This window comes from Lepisma saccharinum, chromosome 6 (genome assembly GCF_977018435.1).
Source record: "Lepisma saccharinum chromosome 6, izLepSacc3.1, whole genome shotgun sequence".
Taxonomy (NCBI): domain Eukaryota; kingdom Metazoa; phylum Arthropoda; class Insecta; order Zygentoma; family Lepismatidae; genus Lepisma; species Lepisma saccharinum.
In genome coordinates this window covers 17,991,210-18,018,337 of record NC_139234.1, presented here as the reverse complement: position 1 = coordinate 18,018,337, position 27,128 = coordinate 17,991,210, and the positions used below count along the sequence as shown (strand labels likewise).

Below are 27,128 nucleotides of genomic sequence, written 5' to 3'. Positions count from 1 at the left end.
GGATACTCAGGATGAAAGTACATTTTTTGAATACTCCTAGAGTTAAAACTAGTGGTCAAACAATATAAGTTAAGGAAATATGTCTATCTCTTATGCCCTCTAACATTTAACGTAATTGCGTGGGTAACTTGATACATCTTCATCGACATACACGATTTCCTTTGGCGACAATATATAATAATATAAATCAAACATTTGTAATCGGCTGTACAAAATGCTTGTGGAACATGCACTAATTATTTTCATACATGAAATATAAATGTAAATTCAGCAAATAATTATTATGTGAAACACTTTATATTCGAACAACGCCACAGTGGGATTAAAATTGGTGACGTTACATACGCATGACAGAATACAGGAAAATTAATCAATTATAAGTAAAATTCGATTTCATAAAAAACAAAATATTAACCGTATATCTTAGACGCTAGTGGAGCAACTACAACAGAATTTGCAAGAGCGCTGGCTCCAACTGTGCTGACAACAGCATTGTATCCGTTGACGTCATCAGCAGTATAATTGACAACATCGATGGTGCCGTCAGACTCCAACAAGCTGTACCTTCCCTTCACCACTGGACCATCACGGGCTTCCACGTGGGTTTTCCTGTCTCCAGTTGAGGCATCGCTCACTCCATAGGCAAAAGAGTATCTGGGATGGGTCTGAAAAAGAAGCAGGTCTACGTTTCAATGAAAGAAATATGTTAAGAATACTCTTTGCAGCTCTCCTGGCGGGAATGATACATAAATTCTGTACGGATATCCAGTGGCGCAGGAACGTTCTTCATTGGGGGGTACAAAATTCAACCTCCTGCTACATATTTCTAAAATTGAATTTCTCATGCACCCCCCCCACACACACATACACACACATATATAGGGAGCATGAAAAATTCAATTTTAGAACAACACACACGATTATTATTTTTTTTTGAAAGTTCTGAGAAATAATTTTTATTTCCTTATTTTTTAGAATCTACAGCTATTATTAAAAACAGCTTTCAGAAACAAATAACAAAACATCTAAAGCTCTAGACTTCGTTCTTGATTCATTTGTAATTTAATGAAACTGACAATCAGAAGTTTGTGATATGTAAGTCGAGAACAAGCACACATCTATTCAGTTTAATGCAGAGTGCGATTTGAAGGGGGAATGGGAGAAATTTCCCCACCCTCTGTCTTGAGCCATCTCAACCTCTGCTTATGCACGACAAATCCCAACCAGGAACTCACTGGATATGTAAACAGTATTATTAAATGTAACATACTTATAAAGTTTCAGTTCATTTCAGTTAATTTTAGTCCCATAAAATTATCGTAAGCAATTTGTGGCGGATGTGTACCATACCATATCTAGTCTCTTTGAGATATATATTCGTTATTTGCTCAAACTTCTAGAGCGTGTTCCAAAAAGTAGTTATCTATCGAAAACTAAAAACTGTGCCATGTTGGGCAGCTTTCCTTTAATGCTCTTCGAGCACTTGTTGAGAGCTGTTGTGTTTGTTGTACTCGTATCGCTTTAAAAACTGAGTCGTGAATGTTCCCAATCGACTGATAAAACATTTGACACAGCAATTATTTATAATGGAATGACCTGTACTCTATGCTCCACGTCAGCAAGTATATTTCATTGAATTATTCTTTTTCGCTATAATGCCAACTTTGGGTAATCGCGAAGAGAGGATGGATGTTAATAAAAGAAAATCCAAAGGACTCAGTGTATAAGCAGCCCGTTCTCCTTCGATTGCTGTTACTTGCCATCTGACTCAAAGGCCTTATGTATACAATCAAAGTTATACCAATATCTACAGCTTAATGTGAAAGCGGATTCAGTGCTATAAATCAATCCTTAACTGATCAGAGAAATTATTTAGAACTTGTTATACTTTTAAACTTGCTTTTCCTTTCAATTAATAGACCTCCAGTGCATTGCTTCCATGCAGAAAAAATCGCAACAAAATGGATCAAATCTAAGCACCACAGTGCCCTTGACGAAGCTACTGGCAAAGCATCGAACCTACAGGAACATCTTGTGTATTCACCTGTATAATTTTCTTATACCTAGGTAATTTGATTTTATTAATTAACTCGACTCATCTCGATATCGTTCTAAGTTGAAATGGAACAACGATATTTCCTAGGCACTAGACCAGAGCTCGACTTTTGATTTTATCAGAGGGAGGGATAGACTTAGTGCGTTTCCTACTCAATAAGATTATAGATCTTTGACAATAGTTCACCAGAAACATAGGTTTCCATATTCTCCGCTTGTCTCCTGAATGAAGAGGTCCTTCTTCTCGTTCTTGTTTGTGCTTCTTCTCGTTTTGGTCTCGATTCAGAAGTTGTCAAAACTTGTTTTACATTCACTTTATGCTCTAACTAACTAACTCACTAGCCTTCTTAAACCCGAAGGTTCATGACTGCAGCAACACAGGCCTTCCATCTGTCCCTATCTTGAGCAAGATCTAAATACTCTTTTCCATCCCTACCGATTTCCTTTAGGTCCATCTCAACGTTGTCCCTCCATCTTCGTCTTGGCCTTCCTACAGGTCTCTTACCATCAGGTTTCCCAACAAGAATTCTGTAAACTCTTCTTTTCTCTCCCATTCGTGCCACATGGCCTGCCCACCTAAGTCTTCTTGATTTAATTATTCTAATAATATCTGGACATGAATACAAATTATGTAGTTCTAAATTATGTAGTTCTAAATTATGTAACCTTCTCCACTCACCTGTCTCCTCATCCCTTTTAGGTCCAAATATTTTCCTAAGGATCTTATTTTCAAATACTCTCAATTTATGTTCTTCTTTCAATGTAAGGGACCAAGTTTCACACCCATATAATTCTACAGGCAAAATTACTGTTTTGTATATTTTAACTTTTAGTTTCTTAGATATTAAACGAGAAGACAAAAGTTTATGAAGAGAGAAATAACATGCATTTCCTGAATTAAGCCTACTTTTCATTTCCTCTTTAATATAATTTTTATTTGTTAATATTACTCCTAAGTATTTGAATTTGGAAACTGGTTCAAATGAGTTATCAATAATTAGATTTTGATTATTACCTAACACTTGGTTTCGGCCTGTAAGCATATATTTAGTTTTCTCTTTGCTAACTTCCAAACCTATCTCTTAGTAGTTTTGAAAAATATTTTAGCATTATTCTTCATTGTATTTATATCATCCCCTAATAAGTCTACATCATCTGCATATGCTAACAACTGAGTCACACCGTTAAATTCTAGTCCTTCGTTAGTTTCTTTCACCTTCCTAACAGCATATTCTAAGGCAAAGTTAAAGAGATAATGTATCTCCTTGTTTTAACCCATCATGAATTGTAAATTTGTCACAGACACATTAATACCCACACGAATTTTACTTTCTGTTTCACTGGTGCATACTTTTATCATGTTAACAAACTTTATGCTCAGATAGGGTAATCGGGACTGGATTTACAGTTTAAATAGAAATATAATTATCTTACAAATAATTTAATTGATAAAATTATGTGGAATTTTCAACGCATTTATGTATGCATAAAATGGGAAAATTATAAATTCGGTTTATAGTGATGGAATATGAAAAGTTTATGTAATTATGTAATTTAATAGGTCGTAAAAATTCCCAGAATTTCGTTTCTGACAATTGTGAAAATATTTACTTTAGGAAAACCCTATTTGAAAAATCGAAAGGAAAGAAGGTGATTCTATATCATTCTGAAACAGGTTTATATATTATTAATCAATCGACTACCTCTTTAGAAAACTGTACCCCCTTCCCCCGCTCTACACAACCGGGGAGTTATCCTGCAGCGTGATTTCCTAAAATTAAACTTTATCTTATTCCATCGTTTCACACTCTTTTAAAACAATTTCCACCCCTTTAAAAGAGTTTCTAAGAGCACAAATGAAGCGAACTAGTACCACAATGTAGTAGAATAAGTTTAAAGTGGTTTGAATTTTATTGCAAAGGAAGATAATGATTGTAAACAATATAATATTTTTGTGTTGAGCTATTAGAACGTAGGTTACTTTGCCAGCAGCACCTTGCACCTGTCAAATTATTTTAGGGGGGTACAGGGGCTACAACTTGATCTACGAATTTAGGGGGTATTTTACCTCCTCAAAAAATTTCTGTTCCTGCGCCACTGCGGATATCAGCCACGTATAATATATATAGTATATGTATGTATGACAGCTGGTTGATATGATGAGAATCTCTTCATCAAGTAATAGCTTTATGCTGAAGTTATCACCTTGGAATTTATGTAATATGTAATGCCTTTAAGACAAGAAGTACTTACGTAATAATCAACAGCTGGAGCACCAGCAGTGATTCTCGCAACAGAAGCAGCAGCGGAAACGGTTGCGACAGGAACAGGAGCAGCAACGGTGGCTAAAGGAGCAGCGGCATATGCGGCAGGGGCAACAGCAGCTACAGTAGAATCAGTGAGGGCGCTGGCTCCAACTGTGCTGACAACAGCATTGTATCCGTTGACGTCATCAGCAGAATAGTTGACAACATCGATGGTGCCGTCAGACTCCAACAAGCTGTACCTTCCCTTCACCACTCCACCGTCACGGGCTTCCACGTGGGTTTTCCTGTCTCCAGTTGAAGCATCGCTCACTCCATAGGCGAAGGAGTATCTAGGATGGGCCTATCGATAGGAAAGGTGTTCTTAGAATGACTTCCTGAAGTGACCAATCGAGTACTTAGTAATACTGAAGACAAACGTAAACATTTATTCCAAAAATATTGTTTTGGTTGAACATTGAAGAAGGTTAACTTGCTAGATTTTTTTCTCGCGTTCAATAACTAAACTTTGATATTGCAATGGCCCCCAATGGAAAGGTAGTTGGTTTGTTGTCCCACTTAGCCTACATCTTTTTTAGTTACTTTTTCATTCTCCCTCTAATTTACTCATAAAACTTGTTGGAAAGTAGAATTTAGAATCATTGCGGTATGATATAAGAATAGCTAATAACAATATTAATTCTATAATATGAAACAAATATTCTTGTATATGCTTCGCTTTTATATTCAGGTACACTAAGTTCAGATTTTTAATGATTTTATCTTATCTGTATATATTTTTTTCCTTTTGAAAATTCACGTAGATCTTTGGCTGAACATTTTAATGAGAAAGTGCAGAATACTACTTACGTAGTAATCAATTCCGCGAGCACCAGCTACAGTTGTTCCCAAAGGACCAATTGCTCCTCCTGCAGCAGAGATTGCTACAAGAGCAGCGAGTGAAATGAGAATCTGAAAAGAAAAACGAATTTGCAAGCTGCTGGTTATAAGTCATGTGTTATATATTATGCTAAGACGTTTGTTCTCTCTCTCTCTCTCTCTCTCTCTCTCTCTCTCTCTCTCTCTCTCTCTCTCATCCCCCTCTCTCTTTCCGTCTTATGTCAATTTTCTGGTCACTAAACAAATACATATATGAATATTAATGCTTTCGTTGGTTGATTAGATGTTGAAAATGTTAAAAATTTTGTCATGACTAGACAGTGGTGTGCCCAAGGGCGGGTTGGTGGGGGTTATAACACCTCCTTTGACCCACTATTTAAAAAAGAGAACGTCAAAGGCAGCAAAATATGGCAAAATGAGAACTGACTACTTAAAAAATGTACACATAACCCCTCCCTTTCGAAAATCCTGGGCACGCCACTGTGACTAGAGGAAAGTCAAACATTGTAAGGAAACAACATAAAAAATAAAATTCATTTTTTTCAGTTGTGACGTTTATTAAATAGCTAGAAGTTTTGAATTATATCAATCGCAATTGTGTGCTAAAGTATTGTGCGTCAATTGTGAACTAAATATCTATTAACAGAAATGGAACGTATCTTGCTATCGTGTACTTACTGCGAGAGTATTCATGTTATTGATTCGAATCTACTGTTGTTGATTATTGCTCTATGTAGCATTTATATACTGGACGAAGCCATGAAAGTGAGATTCCTAAGTGCTTAATTGCCGTCGATTAAGGGAATAAACATCAGTGCTAATTTTCACTACTTTGCATTAATAATGCAGAAATATTTCAAAGTACCTGGTGGGAGTCAACAAACATTAAGTACGCGCATTGTTTCAAAATGTCCTCAAGGACAAATTATCAATAAAATTTCCTATAAAATGGTTATTATAGAAATGGTAATAATGTAAATTTCAATGTGATATGATGCAAGTTTAGTTGTGACTACACAATATACAATGGATATGCTCAAGAAGCATGTATCATTGGACCAGCAATTTTTCGGTAATTTTATGAGTACCTATAAACTCTGCCTTTTAGTTGCTGGTGTTAATTCTTCAAGCTATATTTATTTCAGAAAATAAAAAATAGCACATGCGGAGAAAACCGACTATAACTATGAGGCCCAGCCCCAGTGCACGAAATAAGGACCAGTGGACTTACATAAAAAATTCTTGTAAGATGTAAAAAGGAAGGAAATAAATAATTACATTAATAAAGTCCTCACTTCGTTGCTCAGGTTGTTACAATCAGTGGCGCAGGAATGAGGGGTTCAATGGTACAGAGGTACATAGTACCCTCCCAAATTTTTTTAAGGGGTACAGTACTCCCTAAATCCGTAAATACATGTTGTGCACTTTGAACCCTCCTGAAATAATTTGACATACACAAGGTGCTCGTGTTAAAAGAAGCTACATTCTAATAGGGCATCACAAAAAGTTTATATCGTTTACAAGCTTTATTTTTCATTTCCAAAAGAATCCAAACCACCTGAAAACCTACTACATTGTGGTTCTTGTTAGTTCAATTGGTTTGTTCTCTTGGAAAACTTTTTGAGGAGATGAAAATTGTTTAAACTTAGCGTGAAACGATGGAATAAGATAAAATTTAGTTCCAGGAAATCACGCTGCAGGCACACTAAAAAGTATTTCAGTTTCAACATATGTAGTATTTGTTGATTTATATGAATGCCATCATGCAAATATGGATTTGGCATTGCATTTGACTAAAACCGATCACTGCATTTAAGGATGGCAAAATAATAATCGATTTTTTCCAATGTTGCATGTACTCAAAACTCTTCTCACATTTGCATATCTCTCCCTAGCCCACAATTTTAAGATTACGAGAGGAAAATCTCATCTGTGTTAGGAAATAATTTGTGGTGTAAGTTTTGCACAAACATTGTGTAGTAAAGTGGGTAATTTAAGAGAGTTGGGTGTCACTGCAGGGTGTCCGATAAGTCACTCCCTATTTTAAATTGTTATAATTTCTTTATTTATCAAGCAAATTGTTTAGAACTAGTATTATTAGAAACATCACTCCTTGAGGTTTTGTTTGACATCCTGTTAAATCTCCACATAAGCCCCAGCATTCTCCATGCATTTCCTTAAGCGAACTGGTACTTTCGATACTACTGCCTGCAAAAAGTTTCGTGGGAACATTGTTTATCACATCGGATATTGTTGCTTCCAGTTCATCCAAATTCTGTGGTTTTCTCTTGTTTATCTTAAGAATGGTTGCAACTGCATAACGTGACGTACCACTTTCACGATCTCCTTGACGCAGTGATCTCTTAGGACTCCTTGTGAACATTTCACGCAATCTGTCAACATTCTCTGGTGTCCTCGAAGTTGATGGTCTTCCTGATCTCCTTGCATCGCCGACACTGCCTGTTGTTAGTAGCTTCCGATGGCAATTTTTAATTGTTTTTGCATCCAGTGTTGCATGGATCAAACGTTCAGCCCCACCACTGTTGTACTTGTACCACAGATCACCAGACCTCATAACGCACTGCTATTCTGGCCCGCTCTTCAACACTCAACACAGGCGACATTTCAAATGAAATAAAAGAAAAAGAAAAACTCAATGAATGGAGAGTATAATGGTGCAAGTTTTAACAGAATCGATCAATAAATAGAAAAATTATAAAAATTAAAAATAGGGAGTGACTTATCAGACACCCTAGTATTGCGACCACAATAACTGCAGTATATTTAGAGGTTTTAAGATATAAGATATGACGTCTGAATAATATTGGTGAAGGTGTTTCAAGATGGTGGCTAATAACCGCTTTTACTTATGTTATGAGCTCCAGATTCTGATGATGCTTTCAAATCTTTGTCTATACCAAATTTTCGGAGATACATAAACGAAAATCCCAGCTGTTTTGCATGATTATTGTAGTTACACTTTCATAATTTTCTACTTAATTTAGTAGGAGTAGGGAACAAAAGTGAGGGTAAGTTGTCGATATTGTACCACGCTAATTGCAGCAAATTAGAGGGTTGGCGATGAAATTCATAGAGAAAGTAGGTACTTCCGATGACTGGTTTCGTGCTGCATTTGAATGAAATCGTATCAGAATTTCAAGATACCGGACTTTACAACTACAAAACCTGTAACCAGGGCTCAAAATGGGCCGGAGCGAATCGCAATGGTGTTCCGGTTTGTGAATATCTGGAACAATCCCGTTCCATTGATAATATCTATGGAAGCTGACGATTTCGTGTCCAATGTATTTTCTTTATTTTATCTTTATGTAAATATTTTATATTAACTATTATTATTTATTAGTGTATAAAGAAGCAAGAAGGGTAGCAGATAAAATTTGTAGAAAGAAGAAACGGAAATATATAAATGATAACCTGAGACAGATAGAAGAAGAATTTAAGACAAATAATATAAAGCAAGTTTTTAGAAAAGTTAGATCCTTCAAAGAAGGATACAAACCAAGAACAGATCTAATCCGCAAAAGCGAGGGAGAAATAGTAAGTGAAAGACAGGAGATTATGCAAGTATGAAAAGACTATTTCGAGCAGTTATTAAACCCACCCCTGGACGGAGAAGATAATGTAATAGAAATACAGACAAGTGGAGAACAGCAAGATAATATAGAAGTACAAATCGAACCACCAACAGAAGAAGAACTTAAAAATGTAATGGATAGACAGAAAAGGAATAAGGCACCGGGAAGTACCCAGTAAACTATTCTAAAAAGGAGGACCGGAATTAATAAAGGCAATATACCAGTTGATATATAAAATCTGGCAAGAAGAACATATCCCGGAAGAATGAAAGAAAAGTATTATATGCCTTATTTACAAAAAGGGGGAAAAGCTAACATGTAACAACTACAGAGGTATATCACTTCTGTCAACAGCATATAAAATATTATCGGGACTTCTTAAAGAGAGATTGGAACCCTTGGCGGAAAAATGTATAGGATAATACCAAGCAGGTTTTCGAATAGGAAGATCAACAACAGACCAGATTTACACATTAAGACAGGTTACTGAAAGATGCTGGGAATACAGTGTAAATCTATATATGATTTTTATAGATTTTAAACAGGCATATGATAGTGTACTGAGAGGGCAATTGGAAAACATATTACGGACATACAAAATACCAGAAAAACTGATTAGACTGACTAGTCAGACAATGACAGGAACCAAAAGCCAAATTAAAAATACAGAACGAACTCACAGAAGACATACTAGTGAACCAGGGATTGAAACAAGGCGACGAACTTGCTCCTTTACTTTTCAATATGGTTTTAGAATATATAATAAGACAAACTAACATAGACGGAAATGGCACTATAGTATATAAGACCACTCAGATAATGGCTTACGCAATTATCATTTCAAGAACAATGGTCGCAGCAGGAGAAACATACTGTATACTCAACTTAAAGAAGCAGCTAAAACAGTTGGCCTACAAATACACTTAAATAATACAAAAATGATGATCCAGAGTCGATAGACCAAGACATATGATGCAAGAAAAACAATAGCAGTAGGAAATGATGATATTGACCTAGTGAAAATTTCCATTTTGAGCCCTTTAATAATAATAATAATAATAATAATAATAATAATAATAATAACCCATGGCTCGACAACCCTCGAAAGGGCCTGGCTGGGCTGGGCCCATCTCCCGGCTGCTAGTCTCCCTCCCACAATCCTACCTAGAGGTGTGGAGTTCTTCAACAGGTAATGGGATGACGTGGGGTTAGCACGTCGAACCCCAAGCCGCTATAGGAGATTTCCGAGACCGGGTTACTCTACTCACTCGTGGCTCCCCAATTTCCTCACGATGGTGGGTTGCCACCGGCCCTATACACAAACCGAGAACCCAGAGACTGAACTCAGGCGGACTCGAACCCATGCCGTCCCGCAGTCGGAGCCCAAAGCACAGCGCCTTAGACCGCACGGCCACGGAGGAGGGCTTTCGAGCCCTTTGGGAAATAGATTTGGTGCGTCTGATGAGCTGCAGATGGTTAATATTTTTTTATTGTAACACACTAGGGTAAAAGATCTTCAGAGAGAAAAATAAAATTTGTAATTTCCCATAACTCTTGGATTCATTTGAACAATTTTATGATATGGCTGCGCAGCATGGCTATGGGACCGAGGTCTGACTGAGGGAGGGGAAAGCACTCAACGGTCTATCTGAATTCTAAGGACATTTAAAAAAAACTAAATTAAAATCAACAGCACATTATTTTGGAAGGTTTGAACAAGCGATTTTTATATGAACACTTTAGGTGCATATTAAGTTTGCAAGTATTTTCAACTTGCATTAGTGTTGTTACTAACGGTTTTATTTAGGTTGCAAGGAAGGAAATAAATAAAGTAATTAAATATTTGTTGACCTGTGCGAAGTCTTGAATTTTTTTATTATAGCAGTAAAATCAGAAAAATATATTGTACATAATAGGATTGTTTTTATATCGAAGTTGAATGAAGTCTATTACGTTGCACAATAGAACTGCAAATAGGTTTCAGTCTCTTTTAATTATTTTCTAATAAAAATCTGTTCTAATTTCCAAGAGATACTATAATAAATGGAAATATTCCTGTAACGCAATCATTACAATAAAAAATAACAATAACTTGAAACTATTATAAACCCCAATTTACCCAGGTGCTATACCCACAAAATTTCTCTATTTACGAATAACCATAGTGGAAATTTGTTACATGTTGATGCCCCTTCCAAATGTGGATCTTTTTGATGTAACAGTCAAATCTCTATCAAAAATGCTGCAAACCCGGATGAAACATATTCTTCGTATTGTCCCATTATTCTCCAATGTGCGCTGAAACATCGTGTGGAGAAACATAGCGGCGACCCACCTCCCCAATCGAGTGCTCTCCATATGGTACTTAACTGTAAACGATGCTATTGTCACCAGAGTACGATTGCAAGATACCTTATGGCAGACAACTCCCATTGCACAGGACGACACCTTAGTGCATCGATTGATTGATTTAGTTTATTTTACTTCGCGTTTTGTGCCTCTTGGCTAATTTGCGAAGATGGGGATGAGTAATGAAATGATGAAATTGACGAATGGACATTCACAAACAACCAAATCCGAGCGGGATTCGAACCCGGGACCCCCTTAGTGCATCGACTTACGACATGTGTGACAGTCGTGGGAGATTATAAACACCTCAAGAAGTTACTTGGAATCATATTCCGCCGCTCCCCGAACGACTTCACGGTGAACCATATATTAACCCCAGAGTTTCAGTATTTTCCTCTCACAAGAACACGTGCAGTGCAATTTCTCATAGGACATTATGTCTATTATGTGCTTGGCAATCAACCTCATGTACCAAACTGTTATTCAAATTCTATGCCAGTGAACAATATTATCAAAATGACCAGATAACCTGTAAAGCCTTGTATGCAAATTTCTTACATGTGATCCTTGGAAATTCACGCCCAAATGTAAAATCTGTGTAAGTAATAGCTTCTTTCAATAAAGAAAATTTAAAAAGAAAAAAAAGCTGGTAAGAGCGCTGGTTTGAATTCGAAAGGACCCGAGTTCAAATCTTCTCCGAGAAAGTTCGATCTTTTTTTCAGGCAGCGAGCAGGTCAAGCTAGGTTCAAATAAAAGTTCCAAAGAACGTCAAGCGAATGCCGTTGTTAGCTCAATCGGTGGTCGATGAGGGAAGCTTCCGCTTAGGGGCTTTCCTTTACTGTAAGAAAAAAATCGGTAAGTAAGCTTCCAGTTCCAGAGGTCCTGGGTTCAAATCCCGGACGGAAATCATTGCTTTTCAATTTCCTCTGTTCTTCTCTACCATCCACTTTGCCTAACTTCTTCTCAGCCTCTTCACTTTTCGTGGGCCATGCAAGCCCCATCTCCGCCCCCACGGAGCCAGAACCGCCCAAGGGGTATGCCCTCGGAGCTCGCAGAAGCCGACAACTACCATCATATTCATCTCCGACCACCTAATCAAAAACAATGATCCTTAAGGGATGGGTCTGGGATAATTGGGAGCAACACCCTTACTGAGCGAGGCAACAGGGGTATTTTGGAAAATATTTTGGTGTGAGTTCAGACTTTGGCTACTAGATGGCGCCACTTGTCATTGGACTAATATCTCTGAAAAATTTCTCGACGATGGGAGGATTCTATCCTTCGATCTCATGATTGCGGATCAGCTGCCTTTACCACCATACCAAACTGCCAATTTCTTTGGAACCAACTATTTCTGCTATATTAGTGTAAGCAGAATCTGTAAACTTAAATAATACAACTTGTGGATGAACACATTTCTCTGAAAAAGTTCTCTCCGAGGGCGACGGAAGGATTCAGTCCTTCGACCTCATGATCGTGTGCAGCTGCATTAACGACCAGAATAAACTGCCACTTGTAAGATTATTTTGTAACCGATAATGAAAGCACACTATTACAGTTTCGCACCTTTTATAACCATTTTTATTCATTGTAAAATTTGGAAGTAGAGGTGGATTTTTTATCCAATAATTTTGGTGGCAAGTGGAGCGACAGTCACGGACGCAGCTGGATGGGCGCTGGTTCCACTGGTGCTGACAACAGCATTGAAGCCATTGATGTCATCAGCTGCATAGTTGACAACTCTGATGGTGCCATCGGGCTGTACCAGGCTGTACCTTCCCTTCACCACTGAACCATCACGGGCTTCTACCTGAGACTTCCTATCGCCAGTCAAAGCATCACTCACTCCGTAAGCGAAAGAGTATCTTGGATGGGCCTGAAAAATAAGTTTTTGTTGAGAATAAACTAAAACTAAAGATGTTGTGAATTGAGAATGGGATAATATCACAACAATTAAGAGCAACTATAAAATACATTCGCCAAAGACATACTTACGTAATAATCGACAGTTGGTGAAGCAGCTGCGATTGTTGCTACAGGAGCAGCAGCAGCAATTGTTGTGATAGGAGCAGCAGCAGCTACTGCTGGAGCTGGGTGAGCGCTTGCTCCACTTGTGCTCACAACAGCATTGAATCCGTTGACGTCATCAGCAGCGTAGTTGACAACTCGGATTGCGCCATCAGGTTGCACCAGACTGTACCTTCCCTTCACCACTCCACCGTCACGGGCTTCCACGTGGGATTTCCTGTCGCCAGTCAAGCCATCGCTCACTCCATAGGCGAAAGAGTATCTAGGATGGGCCTGTAAGTCAAAGTAGTATTATTTATACCGAAAATTTATCACATACATAACGAGATAGAATTACACATCTTGCAATGAACAGAACAATCAAAATGGTTATAGAAAGATGTACTTACGTAATAATCAACAGTAGGGGCAGCAACTGGGATTCTTGCGACAGGGGCAGCAACAGTCGCTACAGGAGCAACAGCAGCTACAGCAGGATCTGGGTGAACGCTGGCTCCGCTGGTGCTCACAACAGCATTGAATCCGTTGACGTCATCAGCAGCGTAGTTGACAACTCGGATTGCGCCATCAGGTTGCACCAGACTGTATCTTCCTCTAACAACGGGACCATCACGAGCTTCTACCTGGGACTTCCTGTCGCCAGTCAAAGCATCACTCACTCCGTAACCATAAGAGTAACGGGGGTGTGCCTATGGATGAACAATAATTTTGTTATGAAAATGATTGGGAGATGACAAATATAATATGATTACTTGCTTGTAATTTGTGAGGAAAGAGCACGCACATTGTATTCGTAACATATTATACGATTAGTATATTTAATATTTATTTATTTGGGATTTATATATACTAGAGGGTTATTAAAATATGATTCAAAATCACCACATATAATAATTCGTGTGAAATTAAAATTTCAAGAGAAATCTTCCTGGTTGCTTACATGAAGGTAGAAGCTGAAGATATTCTAAGTCTTACTTTTAATACTCACATTTAAAAAGTGCTTCATGTAGTAATAATATTCAGTTAAATATGCTTACGTAATAGTCGATTCCAGGACCAGCTGCAACTTGAGCCACGGTGGCTGCAGGTGCTAATGCAGCCAAACCACCTACAGTGGTAACTACACCACCTGCAGATGCAACTGCTACATAGGCAGTGAAGACAGCGAGGACCTTAAAACAAAATGCGATCGAATAATTAAGATATGACCAATGTTATCGAAGCTCAATTTTGAAATTATTTATATTTCTTTTCTGAACTGCTGTTTATACATTTTATCACAACTTAAATAATAAAGTTTCATAGTGTCGTTTCTTTTGTATGTTCTAGTAACAATTTCATTTTCCAACTTCTGACTTAATATCTTACAAATATACACTCAACATAGACACGTCAAAACTACTAATTATCGTAATGCACCATATTGCAAAATGTCCCTAACTTCTTCCTCTTTTAATTCCGTTTCCAAAGTAACAGGTCCTAAGTACAGTTAAAATAAAATCAATATCATATGTCATCACACATAGTACACTACTTTTTATTGGTGTGAATATAACTATTATTATGAAACATAAGCTTGTATTTCAATTCTTAGCCTGCTTTGTAATCAAGGATTTCGATAGAGTGATCAAAACCTAAATTTTTATCCACTTGCCGGTATCGAACATTTGATTTCTCGCGTCAATGGCGATAGGCCTACCTTTAGGCATTCGACTACATAAGAACACGAGTGAAAGAAAAGTAAATATTAACACATGAAACAGCACAGCATTCAGGAAGAAGGAAACTTATTTAGTAAATGTTGTGTAGAAAACCACGCCATGTGATAGTGTTAATGTTATAATTAACAGCAATGCTATTTTACTTACCCCAAAAGTTTTCATAATGCTTATTGTTGTTGCAACTGTTGCTGATAAGTATTCTCTGCACAGTTCTTATATATAGAGTGAGATCGTGAAAGTAAAATTCCAAACGACACAACTTCCTTTCGCCTAGCATTTAAATTTAAATATGTATTGAATATTCGATGCTGGCACCAAGCGTCTTATGAATGTATAGGCTACTTCCTGAGTCAGTAATGTCCTGTGTCAGGAAGACATGTTAGGAAAGGGAACGAAAAAACTGAAAACTCACTAAACTTCATATATGTACAATTTACAAAGATTCGACAGAGATATTCTAGAAAAATTACTCCGGTCATTTCTGGAAAAACCGTAAGCGGTCGAATTGATGCGCTCATTGATATTGAAACAACTTCTTAAAGATAGGTTTAGGGTACTAATCAGCAAAAGCTGAGAAAAGTACCCTTGAGTGACAATCTTGTCGCCGCGGGTGACAATCAATCAAAAGTGAGTGACCTGTCAGTAGGTAGAAAGGGGCGGAGCTGGATCTAGCTGTTCTTTTTTAACAACATAAAAATGGCGAGGTTGGCAACACTGCAACACTATGTTTTTTCCCACTTTCGAGAAGAGGCTAACTTAACCTATGGTATTTCCCTGTAAGGCACCAACTTTTGGGCCCTCAGCATAATCTGCTACGACAAAAAAAATTCCCTCGCCCCAAGTATGAGTCCACCTCGCCCCAAGTATGAGGCCACCTCGCCCCAAGTATGAGCTCACCTCACTCTCGAGAAGGGCCTAACTTAACCTAATTTTTCTATGAATATGCTTAGAAAATGCTATAATATAGGTAAAAAATGCATGAAATTGGCTTATTTTGGACTCGCGCCCCAAGTATGAGTCCACCTCGCCCCAAGTATGAGTCCACCTCGCCCCAAGTATGAGGCCACCTCGCCCCAAGTATGAGCTCACCTCACTCTCGAGAAGGGCCTAACTTAACCTAATTTTTCTATGAATATGCTTAGAAAATGCTATAATATAGGTAAAAAATACATGAAATTGACTTATTTTGGACTCGCGCCCCAAATATAAGGCCACCTCGCCCCAAGTATGAGGCGAGAAAAAATTTCTTCACTCCCAAGTACGGGGTGCTTTTTTTTTTGCTCTCCTCTTAAAAATACAAGTTACTCTCTTGAAGGACCTAACTTAACTTATACCTGTGGCCCTACAAGTACGAGGGCTCTTTGCCCTCCTGCCCCTACCCCATATTTACAAATTACTCTCGGGGAGAACCTAACTTAACCTATATTTCACCCCCCTCTCCCCTGTGCAGTATAGCCTAGTATAGCAATATTTGCTCATAATCTATTGCATTGGGAGGAGGCGTATATAGGCTCTTGCACCTCTGAAAAGATTCACGAGAACCAAAAAGTAATTTTATATATGCCTGGTATATAAAATAACCATGCCTATGAACTTTTTTGGCTAAACTCGACGGTTTGCTTATTATTCATCTCTAGCAATGGCACGGTGGTGAAGTGTTGATACCCCCCTCTCTCTCTTCTTGTAATTTTGCGAGTGCCTCTGTTTGTAGTAATAAACCAATCTTATACAGTTGCCAATGTTGCTATCAACATATTTATTTCTATGTAAATGTCGATATTCGAAAAATATATGTAAGAGTTATTAACTGTATATATGCGCATTGTAGTGTAGGGATTAGTTTTGGTACCAAAAAGCAAGTGTGCGACGTTTGTTACTGGGTGAAGAAGGAAAATTCTGAAAATTATGCATTCTTCATAATGTTGCAATATTGTTGGATATGTATCGACCCTGGGAAGTTCCAAAGTTCTCTATAGAAAGTAAAAAAAAAAAAAAATAGTTGGAAACTGGCATTGTGAGTTCCCAGCTAGTGTGACAAAGCTTTGAATGCTGTGACCCTGGAAAAATCTGGAGTTCTACCTCGATAGCGGCGCTACTATTGTTACACTACCATTCGCTTGTGTTGTGAGGGGAGACACAAATAAGCAGGATGCTCTTTGAATTTTCCAGCTTTTAACTTGTTGCGGGAAATTGCAAAGTGCCGTGTAGTTCGAACAAATGCATGACACCAGAATTTTTTCAGTACCTCCGGTTTTGGGAACAATAAGCTCGGAATTTCAAAGTGTTGTGTAATTCAGTATGTTCGAAAATTGTGGTGTTCGGTTTACTGCTCTCTAAACAGTTGCGTGTCAACTTTGCCAACTGTTGGGAGATAGTGACGTCATTTGACAGCATGGTAGGAATGATGTGATGTGCGTTCAAAATAAAATGGCTAAGAAGCGAGAGGGACTATTTTCTGTGGCGAATTGTTGTGAATTTCTATTGGTTCACGTATGTTTTAGCGACGCGATACTTTTTTATCCTAGCGCTGGGAATATAACTAATTGTCCTACGTGGTAGAGTTCAGTTTTGCATCAGTTTTTAAAGTGAAATAGTACTAGCAAGATTTTTTAGTGGGTGAGTAATACTGTTTCATATAGTCTGAATGATGTGGCTTTGATTTATGAATTTAGTGGAGCTTCTGTGAGAGAGGTACAAACTTCTTGAAATAAACCTAGCAGTTCTTGTATATTGTGGATATGTTTCGCATCTCTTTTTTTTTTTTTTTTCGTTTTTATATTTGGAACATGCTGGAAACGTAAATGTTACTAGCTTGAACAATATGTTCCTTGCAAATTTACAAAATCTAGTTTTGTTATTGTTTTCCGTATGAGGGTTGCTGGACTATTTTTTTTTTTCTTCTGAGGACCTCTTCATGGTGCAGTAGTAGTGTTATCACCTTGTAATTAAGGGGTCCCGGGGGTTCGATTCCCGGTGGAGGTATAAGTGGTTTGGATCTTATTTTAAAGTGTAGGTCCAGTCCCGATTAGTCTTACTGTGCATAAAGTGGACTTAAAACCCGAACTCAAACTTAACTTTTTTTTTTTTTTCAGTGTGTCGTTGTTGCTAGGAAATATGTACGCGGTGCATATTAAAGTGCAGTTTTTTTTTTTATTATTTTATTTTAAACTGTATGTCCAAATCAATCATGGCTATGGTTATTACGATGATGTGGTTTTTTTATATATATTTATAATCCGAGTGCTACATAAACAAAATAGCCAACTTGCAACAATAAGTGTGCTAAATATAAGCGAGCTATATATAGATTTTGAAATGGTGAAAAAAGTTAAATGTAATTTATTGGTTATGTTGCCGAACTGAAATATACATATGAGTAAAGGTTACCCCTGTGCTTAACACCACGCCATGAAGGTGAAAGTGGCCCTCATCAACACACCATCTGCCAAAAATGCATTAAGCCTGTAGCAAAAACAGACCTAATTTTTCTGAGTATATGTTGGAAGAAATTTTTATTATTATTTTGGAGAACTCATACGATGTGTGAAGCTTTTTCTTTTGCAACAATCAAAATTGATGTATTTTTATCAAATTTTCCCCCTAATATTTTCTGTTTGATATTATTTTTTCCTGGTTTGAAATATAAAATACCCGATAGATGCTTCTTGCATCTTCTAGATTTACTATTTATATAAAACCCACCCTTATTATATAATTATACAGAAACATAAAATGGAAATTTTTGATTACTCCCCCTTTTTTTTAGGATTGCTATGTGAAAAATTGTATATAAATAAACAAGGATACAATGGCCCCCAAAATTGCGTGCTCGACATGTGGAAAAATAATTTCAAAATCAAATATATCCTACCATCGGAAAAGATGCAACCCAAGTAAGGAGAAGCGGACCACTACAGAGGCTACAATGGAGTGCAAGAACTGTAATATGGCTATTACAAAATCGCATATGGCAAGGCATCATAAAATATGTGGGGGGGGATCAAGCCAGTGGCAACTGGGGAGAAAGCGTAAACTGGAAGCCCCCCAACCACATAGTCCGAACAAAAAGCCAAGGAGTGAGACACGAATCACTCTAGAGAGGGGTTTTGATATTTCGTACGATGCTGATGAAGGTTGTGATTTAAACACCTTCTTGAGAGAAATCAAAAAGGATGTCATCAATAAGGTGCGAGAATTTTTGTTGAGCTTCTCGATCAAACTGTCTTTAATATTCAGCGGTATTTACGAAACCTATAACAAAACCCATAACGAAATACATACTTTCCATCACTATTCTGGCCATCCGATCCCATTGCATGCTGCCGATGATGTAAACTTAAATACTGTCATCGAAAATTTGTATGAGGTGTTGCTGGCAAAACACGAAGCATTCGAAGGGAGGGGCTCAGGGTGGAAACTTTGTTTATTGCCCGAGTTCTCATCTTGTCACCTAGAAGTCAAGGTGGCCAAGTACAAGCCTCTTCGTGGAAATAGTTACGTCAAGCTACCCTTATGGATACAAAACAAAAAAGCAGTGATCAATATCAAAAATAATGATAATCAATGTTTTTTATGGTGTATTATTGCTGCTCACCATCTTCCAAACAATAACCGGAATAAATTATACAACTATAACAAACCGGAATACCTCAAAAAATTTGAACCAATGATGGCTGGCATTGAATACCCTGTTACTTTGGATAGCATCGATTGTTTTGAGAGGCAATGCAACTCGAAGATTGCTGTAAATGTTTTTACATATGATTCTCCAAATAACATATATACTCTTCGAGTTAGCAAAATAGTAGACAGGCAGAAGGTTATTCGCCTTTTATTAATTAAAAATAAAAATGTGTACCACTATTGCCTTATAAATGATTTACCAAAACTTGTTGCAAGGCAAATTACAAAGCATGAGGGCAAAATCCAAATATGCGATTGTTGTCTTGCAATATTTTATGGGAGACGACAGTCGCCTGATCTTGAGCTGCAAAAGCACATGGTGCGATGTGCCAAACATGCAGTTGCAACAATAAAAATGCCAAAGCATTTAGATGTAATGAAATTTTGGAAACTGAAAGCACTGTTGAAGCATCCTGTGGTGCTCTATGCAGATTTTGAAAGCCTGCTTAAATTACCAACATCTACTAAAGCAGGTCCCAAGTCTGTTCATATCAGCCACCACACTCCGTGTAGCTTTGCCCTGCTACCAGTTTATGCATACCCCCATAGTATGACCAACATGCCAAAGTTTAAGTTGTATTTTGGTGCGAGTGCCCCTAAAGTATTCATTGAAACTCTTATAGAGTTTACAAAACAACTTACCAAGCTTCTTGACCTTAAAGTACCAATGCCACCACCCACACCACAACAAGAGGAAGAACATAATCGTGCTACCATCTGCGAAATTTGTGAGTGTGCTTTCACTGAAAATAATTGGAAAGTTTACCATCATAATCATTGGAGTGGGGAGGTCGTCAGCGTCAGTGTTTGTAACAAATGCAACTTGCAGATCAAGGTTTTAAGTTTTGTACCAGTTTTGATACATAACTTAAAAGGTTACGATGCGCATTTGTTTGTAAAGGAACTTGGTTGTGATTCCGAACGCATTAATATCATCCCTCAAACAAAGGAAAAATACATTTCATTCAGCAAGTGGGTGAGAGTAGAGGGAAGAAAAAATCTGGTCGAGATTCGATTCCTGGACAGCTACCAGTTTTTACCATCGAGCTTAGCAGGATTAGCTGAACAGTTGACCGAGAATGAGCTCGTAGAAACCAAACGCTTGTTTGAAAATAAGCATCTCAACCTCCTGAAACAAAAATCCATATACCCATACGAGTATATGGATAATTTTGGAAAGTTTAACGAGCTACAACTTCCGCCACGGGAAGTTTTTTGTAGTCGCCTAACAAATAGCACCTGCTCAGTAGACGACTACCAGCATGCAAAAAAAGTTTTCGAGGCTTTTGGATGCCGGAATATGCGAGATTACCATGATGTATATTTAAAACTCGACACAACCTTGTTGGCTGATGTCTTCGAGTCCCACAGACGCAGATGCATAAGTACACATGGGTTGGATCCTGCATATAGTTACACTACCCCCGGTTGGTCCTGGGAAGCAATGCTAAAAAGTACAAAAGTGAAGATTGGCCTCATCAGTAATATAGACCATCACCTTTTTATCGAGGATGCCATTCGAGGAGGCATTGTCCAAGCACCACTCAGATACATCAAGGCCAATAACAAGTACATGCCCAACTACAACCCCAACACCCCTTCAACATTCATATCCTACATTGATATGAACAATTTATATGGATGGGCCATGTCTCAATTCTTGCCTATTGGAGATTACATGTGGATGGAGGAAGACGAACTTGCGAATCGTGAATTTCTGAAATGGCCTGCTGATCATTCGTGTGGGTGTTTTCTTGAAGTTGATCTCGAGTATCCTCACCAACTTCACGACAAGCATCATGGTTTTGCTATGGCACCACAGATGGAAGTTCCTCCTGGTGGTAAAAATGACAAGAAGCTCATGTTAACATTTCACAACAAACAGAACTATGTGCTACATTATCGATTATTGCAATTTTATTTGCAACAAGGATTGATTTTGAAGCGAGTCCACAAGGCTTTGAAGTTTACACAGAAGAAGTGGTTGGAGCCTTACATCAGTGACAATACACAAAGCCGGGCACGAGCCACGTCAGCTGCTGATAAAGACCACTACAAGTTGCTAAATAACAGCATTTTTGGCAAAACAATGGAGCAGGTTCGAAATCGAATTAACTGCGATCTGGTATCTAATCCTCGGAAATGCGAGAAGTTAATCGCCGATCCTTTCTATAAAAATTTTACAAGATTTACTGATGACCTAATGTTAATCGAGAGGGGGAAGAAGCAAGTAACACTCGATAAGCCAATAGCTGTTGGAGCCACGGTCCTAGAACTGTCCAAACTTGCCATGTATTGCTTCCATTACGAAGTTATGCAACCTCATTTTCAAGATCGCATTCAAGTAGCATACATGGACACAGATAGCTTCGTTTATTGTATTAGGACCGAGGATCTGTTTGAAGATTACAGAATATTAGCTGAGCACTTTGACTTCTCCAACTACTCAGAAGATTCCCTCGAGAAGTACAAGCTGTCTGGCATCCAGAACGAGATGACAGTGGGGAAAATGAAAGATGAGGCCAGAGGAAGAATCATTGCAGAGTTTGTGGCCCTCAGAGCAAAAATGTACTGTATTAGATTTGTGGACGAGTCCAAGGAGATAAAAAAGGCAAAAGGAGTAGGACGAAGTGTTGTTTCACAGTTCGACATAGAGCTATACAAGAAATGTTTGTTTGAGAAGAAGCAGATCACAAGAAAAGAACATCGCATAGTTAGCCACCTCCATGAGGTGCATACGGATGCTATCGATAAGGTGGCACTTGATGCTGCGGACAACAAACTTTGTGTGCTTCCATGTAACGAGCACACTATGGAATGGGGTCATCATCAGCTTAATACATCTTCTCCAGCATGTTATGCGAACCATACCAAATCTTAAAAAAGTACATCAAATTATTAGGTTTTTATTGATGATTTTAATAAAAAAATCAACACATGTAACAAAAAATTGCAAATTTTCAACGGAACTAATTCCTCGCCGTGTCCTACGGGGCGAAAAGAGGGCATACGCAGAGCCAAAGGGGAAGTTCCTTTGTGCGCTCAAGTATGATTATTTCTAAATGCAACGATGTTTAATTTTATTAATATTTTCAGATTATTGTGAGGATTGTGGAAGCTGTATTGTTAGAAGATCAATAGCCATTTCTCACACACCCTGGAGGTTAATAGGAATCTAATATTTGGACCTACGGTCAGTATAATTTTTTTCTTGCACCTAAAACTGTTCAGTCACTCTTTCATTCTTGACATCATACACAAATGTTTTCTCTGCAATAAGAATGGTGCTGCACAAAGTATCTGCAGGCAAGGCGTCGTGGAACTCGCATACGATCTTTATGTTGGTACGATCGTTGACAACCACCTGCTTTCTCTTAGATGTGTTGATGACGAACATGGGTCTGCGAGCTATGAACTCGTTGGGATTGTAGTACACGTCCACATTGCCGGAGGTCACTCTTTTGTAAGCTGTGTACGCCTCGTAAAGTTTCAGGTAATCGTTGTTTGTAATGTTTAGGTTGTAGTTCTCGCGTGGGAAAACTTCATTCCTACCATTTTTGAGGTAAATATTCTTAATTTTGCAATTGTCAAACTGGCTAGAATCTTTCTCTTGGTTGTTGTCCTTCCCTGTCTGGAAGAGCACAACTGCAAACTCTGGCATATCGTACCGGATGCTGTTGAACTGCGTAGTAACATCAAATTCAAAATGGTTGCCAGAAGCAGGTTTCTGCACACACTGGTAGCCGTAAAACTGGATGGGCACTTGGGGGTTCTTCAAGATGTCGGCTTTGTACTTGAGACCGTAATTAGATTCGTATTCTACCACAGGCATGCGCAGCTCCATGGACTGGATGACGCACTTGGCAGCGTCGGGTAGTGTGTTGGCAAGTGCTGTACCGTCTGCACCCAAGGTGCTGTAACGCATCAGCACATCGTTGTCGTTGGCGCTTCTGCGAAAAGTGACGCGTAAACCACCCTTCCACATAATCTCCGTATAGTCGGAGAAAAAGCCTGGAAGCAAGCGCATGGGAAACAGTACTGTGTGGCTTTGAGTTTTGATTTTTGTACCTGCTTCGAATCCCCCTGCCTGGTAGTATGCTGCATCGGTCTTGGAGAGCTTCAGTGTTGCCACAGCTGTAGAAGTAATCCCGGGGTAGTCAACCCTATCGATGACGGTGCCATGCTTTCTAACTTCCACTTGCGAGAACAGATGCGGTACAAAATTGTCCACAAGTTTTAAATTTGCATTGGCGTTAAATGCTTCCCCGTTGTCTCTCTTCACCACATCAAACTTGATATACAAATCAGCTCTGTGAGGGTGAATGAACCCATCCCCGACGTCCACATCGTATTCAATCTCCCTGTTCGGTTCGTTCAAATTGGCGAACGTGCGACGATTGGGTGGGAAGGACTGCAACTCGTAACTTTCGATTTGCTCCATGATTGTTATTTATTATACGTTAATCTCCACGACGGCGGTGGTAGTAGCTCCGGCAAAATTCACCACCTCCCCCTTCTCGTTTGTCACTGCCAATTCTATGTTGTCTATGCGATTACGAGATATGGGGAAGTATATCGGTGGTGAGGGTGTGTATATAATCGGTTCCATGAATTCAGAGTTTGGTTTGAACGTAGCGATGATACCTGTCTGCTTGTGGCTGCCTGGGATGCCATCCGAGGATTTGGTGATCATGCCTTCTGCCACGTTGCAATGTATGTTCAGAGTCTCGATGGCTAGAAATTTAGGAATGTTGGCACCGATGTGCTTGATGCCAGGTTCGAGCTTTGTGTTGTCCTCGAATCCCAGAAGCTCTCCAACAGTGCCTAGGTCTACTGTTTCCGTAGCAGACACAATTTCAACTCTGTGAGTTACAGAATTTTGAGATAGCAGTATATTTCTTGGCAATTGGGCTTGCAAGGTAGACAGATTGTACTGTCCTGGCGTGATAACTATTTTTTCATTTCCAACAGTAATTTTGTTATTGTGCTCCGTGACATTGGGTATCAGGTACATGCTGTAGAATGCACGAAGAGCAATAGATTTAGGATAGATGATGTCGTCATGCAACGCGAGTTTCAAGACCGAAGTCTCGCTGGTGAGATGGAACACTCCCATGGTGTTTTAGGTACCACAATGCTTTCTGAAAATGCTCCACTGAGGGGTTATTTATTTTAGACATGTATGCGAGAACGGAAAGGCATAGGTGGCCGCAATTAACATCGGTGAAACCCTGGATGCGTTCGTCATTGTAGTAGAGGTTGGCAACACTGAGATACTTCACCAACCTGGCAGGCGGTGTGCCACCGAACGAATCGAAAACAAATGCATTGTCATCGTCAATTTTGAGGTAGCATATCCAATGTGTACCAGGATTTTTGTAACTGTCCAGGTTGACCACGCCATACTCCTTTTTCTTCACAGCAGAGGGTAGAGAATCGGACATGAAAACACCCCTAAAGTTCCTTATTCCCAACAGTTCGATCAGAGATTCAATATCGAAGTTGGACAGGGCTTCTTCTTTTTTTATATTTCTTCAAAGCATCGAGGTTGTTTTTTTGCTTTTTGGTCACACCTTTCCCCTTCTTCTCCATAGCCAGGTTGTGACGTTTCTGTTCTTCCAGCTCGGCCTTGTTCTTCTTCGAGTCGATGACGGTTTTGGCGATAGCGGCACTGCCTCCTGCCAAGCTGCCCACTGCACCCAAAGCTGCCAGGATGGCCGGAATGCTGAATATGAAACCTCCAATCTTCTGCTGCTTCCGCGAATGCTGCAACTTTTTCAATTGTGGAGTGCTGAGCAGCAATTTTATTCCGTGTCCTTTAGACAAGCATGAACGTTTCTTCTCGCGTTGTTTCTTGGTGAGTAACCCATCGAGGGCACCCAGCGTTTTCAGATTCGAATAAGGTATCTGGTACACGACGCCCTTGGGCTTCATGATGTAATTTTTTTTTTTACGGTATGTTATTTTATATATGTTCAGAGATTTTTTGTTTTCCCTCCCGTGTAATTTTTTTTACGGTATGTTATTTATATATACTTTGCAGCTATTAAACAAATTCGATTATGTGCTTTGTTTTCTTACCAAGAAGTTCTTTTGTCCCCTTGTACACGATTCGAGTTTTACTCTCGATTAAAATAGATAGCTTCTCGTCGGATAACATGTTAGCGTATCGATCTGGTAAAAATAGGCTGTATTGTCCGTTGAGCAACAGACGTACTTTGGGACCATACTGGGTTGCAACAATTGAACCGGAAGTTATTGCGTAAGGTTTGTCCACTTCCAATTCCTGAATTTTTACATACTCGACTGACAAATTTAGCATTTGTTTTAATGCCTGGACGTCACTAATTTTTTCACTCATATCGAAAAAATATTTTTTTGGTCTCGTAGATTTTTTACAGTGTGTTATTTATAGAAAAAAGTTTCGGCATTGCCTAATGCGATGAGGTGATCGATGATCCTACTGGTTTCTGCATTTGAAGCGTACCAGTCGTCTGTATATCGTCTCCTCCCCTGTCTCCACTCGTGAAGTTCGTCCATCTTATCAGCCAATTTTTCATCAGCAGCCCGAAAAAGAGCATAGGGAGAAGAAGAAGATTTCACACCGCTTATTTTTCTCAGATGATCCAGAAGTAGCATTTCACAGGGCAAGCGAAATTGTGGTGTTATTTTAACTAAATCAATAAGCTTTTTAACATCCTCGTGACTATCGTCGAAAGTAAATATAAATATTTTGTATAACACTTCTGTTGGTAAGTCTGTTATATGCGTAGACATTTTTTTTACTGTATGTTATTTAATTACAGCCCCCACCCCAATTTTCGTTTTGTATTCATGGCAATGGTCGTGCCTAATGCTGCAACCCGTTCACCCAGCGAGGCGTCTCTGCTGACGAGTCTCCCGAACGCAGCATGCTCCAATTTTCTATCAGCATCGTGACGCGCATCTAAATTCGTATATGTGTTGTAAGCAATGTCGTGATCCTTGCATGCAGCATCCAGCAGATTTACCCCCTTGTCTCCTCTCTCCAGTCGCCGTTCCAGTTTAGTACCCGGCCCGCAGTATTGGTAACCTGGTAGGTGCATCTCGAAGGGTAGCTTGTTGATGATGTCGTTCACGAGACCTCGACCCTCGGCCACATTCCAGAATTTGGGAGGCAGGGTGTTGATGATTTTGATAAGGTAACCTATACCTTTGTTGTCGTTGACAATAAAGTTGCTAAGCTTGGTGCTAATCATGTCCATGATGCCCACCTTCTCGTTGTGGAAGTTGCGATTGCCTGCATTTTCTTCGCCTGCGATAACCAGCAATCGATCTACAAGCTTCCTTACGTCGTCTACCCAAACAAACTCTTTAGGTAGGGTATTGTAGAGTTTGACACCGCTGCCAGTCTTGAGCTGGTTCCATATTGGCTTGATGAGGTTCCTGTATTTTTCTCCACTGCTTGATTTTACGCGATTCTGTGTTGCATCGTTGTTTTGGTACAGGGCATCCGTCATGATTAAAATTTCTGTGTAACTTTGGTAATCCTCGTCTGTGTAATCTTTAGGTTG

The 27,128-nt window shown here is 38.9% G+C and overlaps 3 protein-coding genes across 3 annotated transcripts; 1 reads left to right on the top strand and 2 right to left on the bottom strand.

Annotated features, from left to right (window-relative positions):
• Window positions 1-313: 313 nt before the first annotated feature.
• On the bottom strand, window positions 314-7,773 carry LOC145989004 (uncharacterized). The gene is made up of 4 exons (XM_083124304.1): window positions 7,309-7,773; window positions 5,169-5,270; window positions 4,309-4,662; window positions 314-665 (listed from the first exon to the last, which is right to left on the bottom strand). Exons 1-4 carry the CDS (start codon window positions 7,771-7,773, stop codon window positions 411-413), a joined length of 1,176 nt encoding a protein of 391 aa, XP_082980430.1. The 3' UTR covers window positions 314-410.
• A 2,537-nt stretch (window positions 7,774-10,310) lies between these two features.
• LOC145989003 (uncharacterized) lies at window positions 10,311-15,054 on the bottom strand. Its single transcript, XM_083124303.1, has 6 exons — window positions 15,040-15,054; window positions 14,209-14,343; window positions 13,561-13,860; window positions 13,139-13,444; window positions 12,785-13,019; window positions 10,311-10,432 (listed from the first exon to the last, which is right to left on the bottom strand). The coding sequence occupies exons 1-6, from the start codon at window positions 15,052-15,054 to the stop codon at window positions 10,311-10,313; spliced, it is 1,113 nt and encodes a 370-aa protein (XP_082980429.1).
• A 4,876-nt stretch (window positions 15,055-19,930) lies between these two features.
• Window positions 19,931-22,456, top strand: LOC145989002 (uncharacterized). The gene has a single exon (XM_083124302.1). It carries the CDS (start codon window positions 19,931-19,933, stop codon window positions 22,454-22,456), a length of 2,526 nt encoding a protein of 841 aa, XP_082980428.1.
• The last annotated feature ends 4,672 nt before the right edge of the window (window positions 22,457-27,128 follow it).

Excerpts from the sequence above, each read along its gene's own strand:
- LOC145989004 (XM_083124304.1), bottom strand. The coding sequence starts at position 7,773 with ATGAGGTCTGGTGATCTGTGGTACAAGTACAACAGTGGTGGGGCTGAA. Across the intron at positions 5,271-7,308 it reads GTCAAACAAAACCTCAAGGA|ATTCTCATTTCACTCGCTGC; the intron begins GTGATGTTTCTA and ends TTTTCTTTTCAG. Across the intron at positions 4,663-5,168 it reads CTCGCGGAATTGATTACTAC|GCCCATCCTAGATACTCCTT; the intron begins GTAAGTAGTATT and ends TCCTATCGATAG.
- LOC145989002 (XM_083124302.1), top strand. The coding sequence starts at position 19,931 with ATGCCAAAGCATTTAGATGTAATGAAATTTTGGAAACTGAAAGCACTG.
- LOC145989003 (XM_083124303.1), bottom strand. Across the intron at positions 13,445-13,560 it reads CCCCTACTGTTGATTATTAC|GCCCATCCTAGATACTCTTT; the intron begins GTAAGTACATCT and ends TTTGACTTACAG. Across the intron at positions 10,433-12,784 it reads GTCCGTGACTGTCGCTCCAC|GAGTGCTTTCCCCTCCCTCA; the intron begins TTGCCACCAAAA and ends AGATAGACCGTT.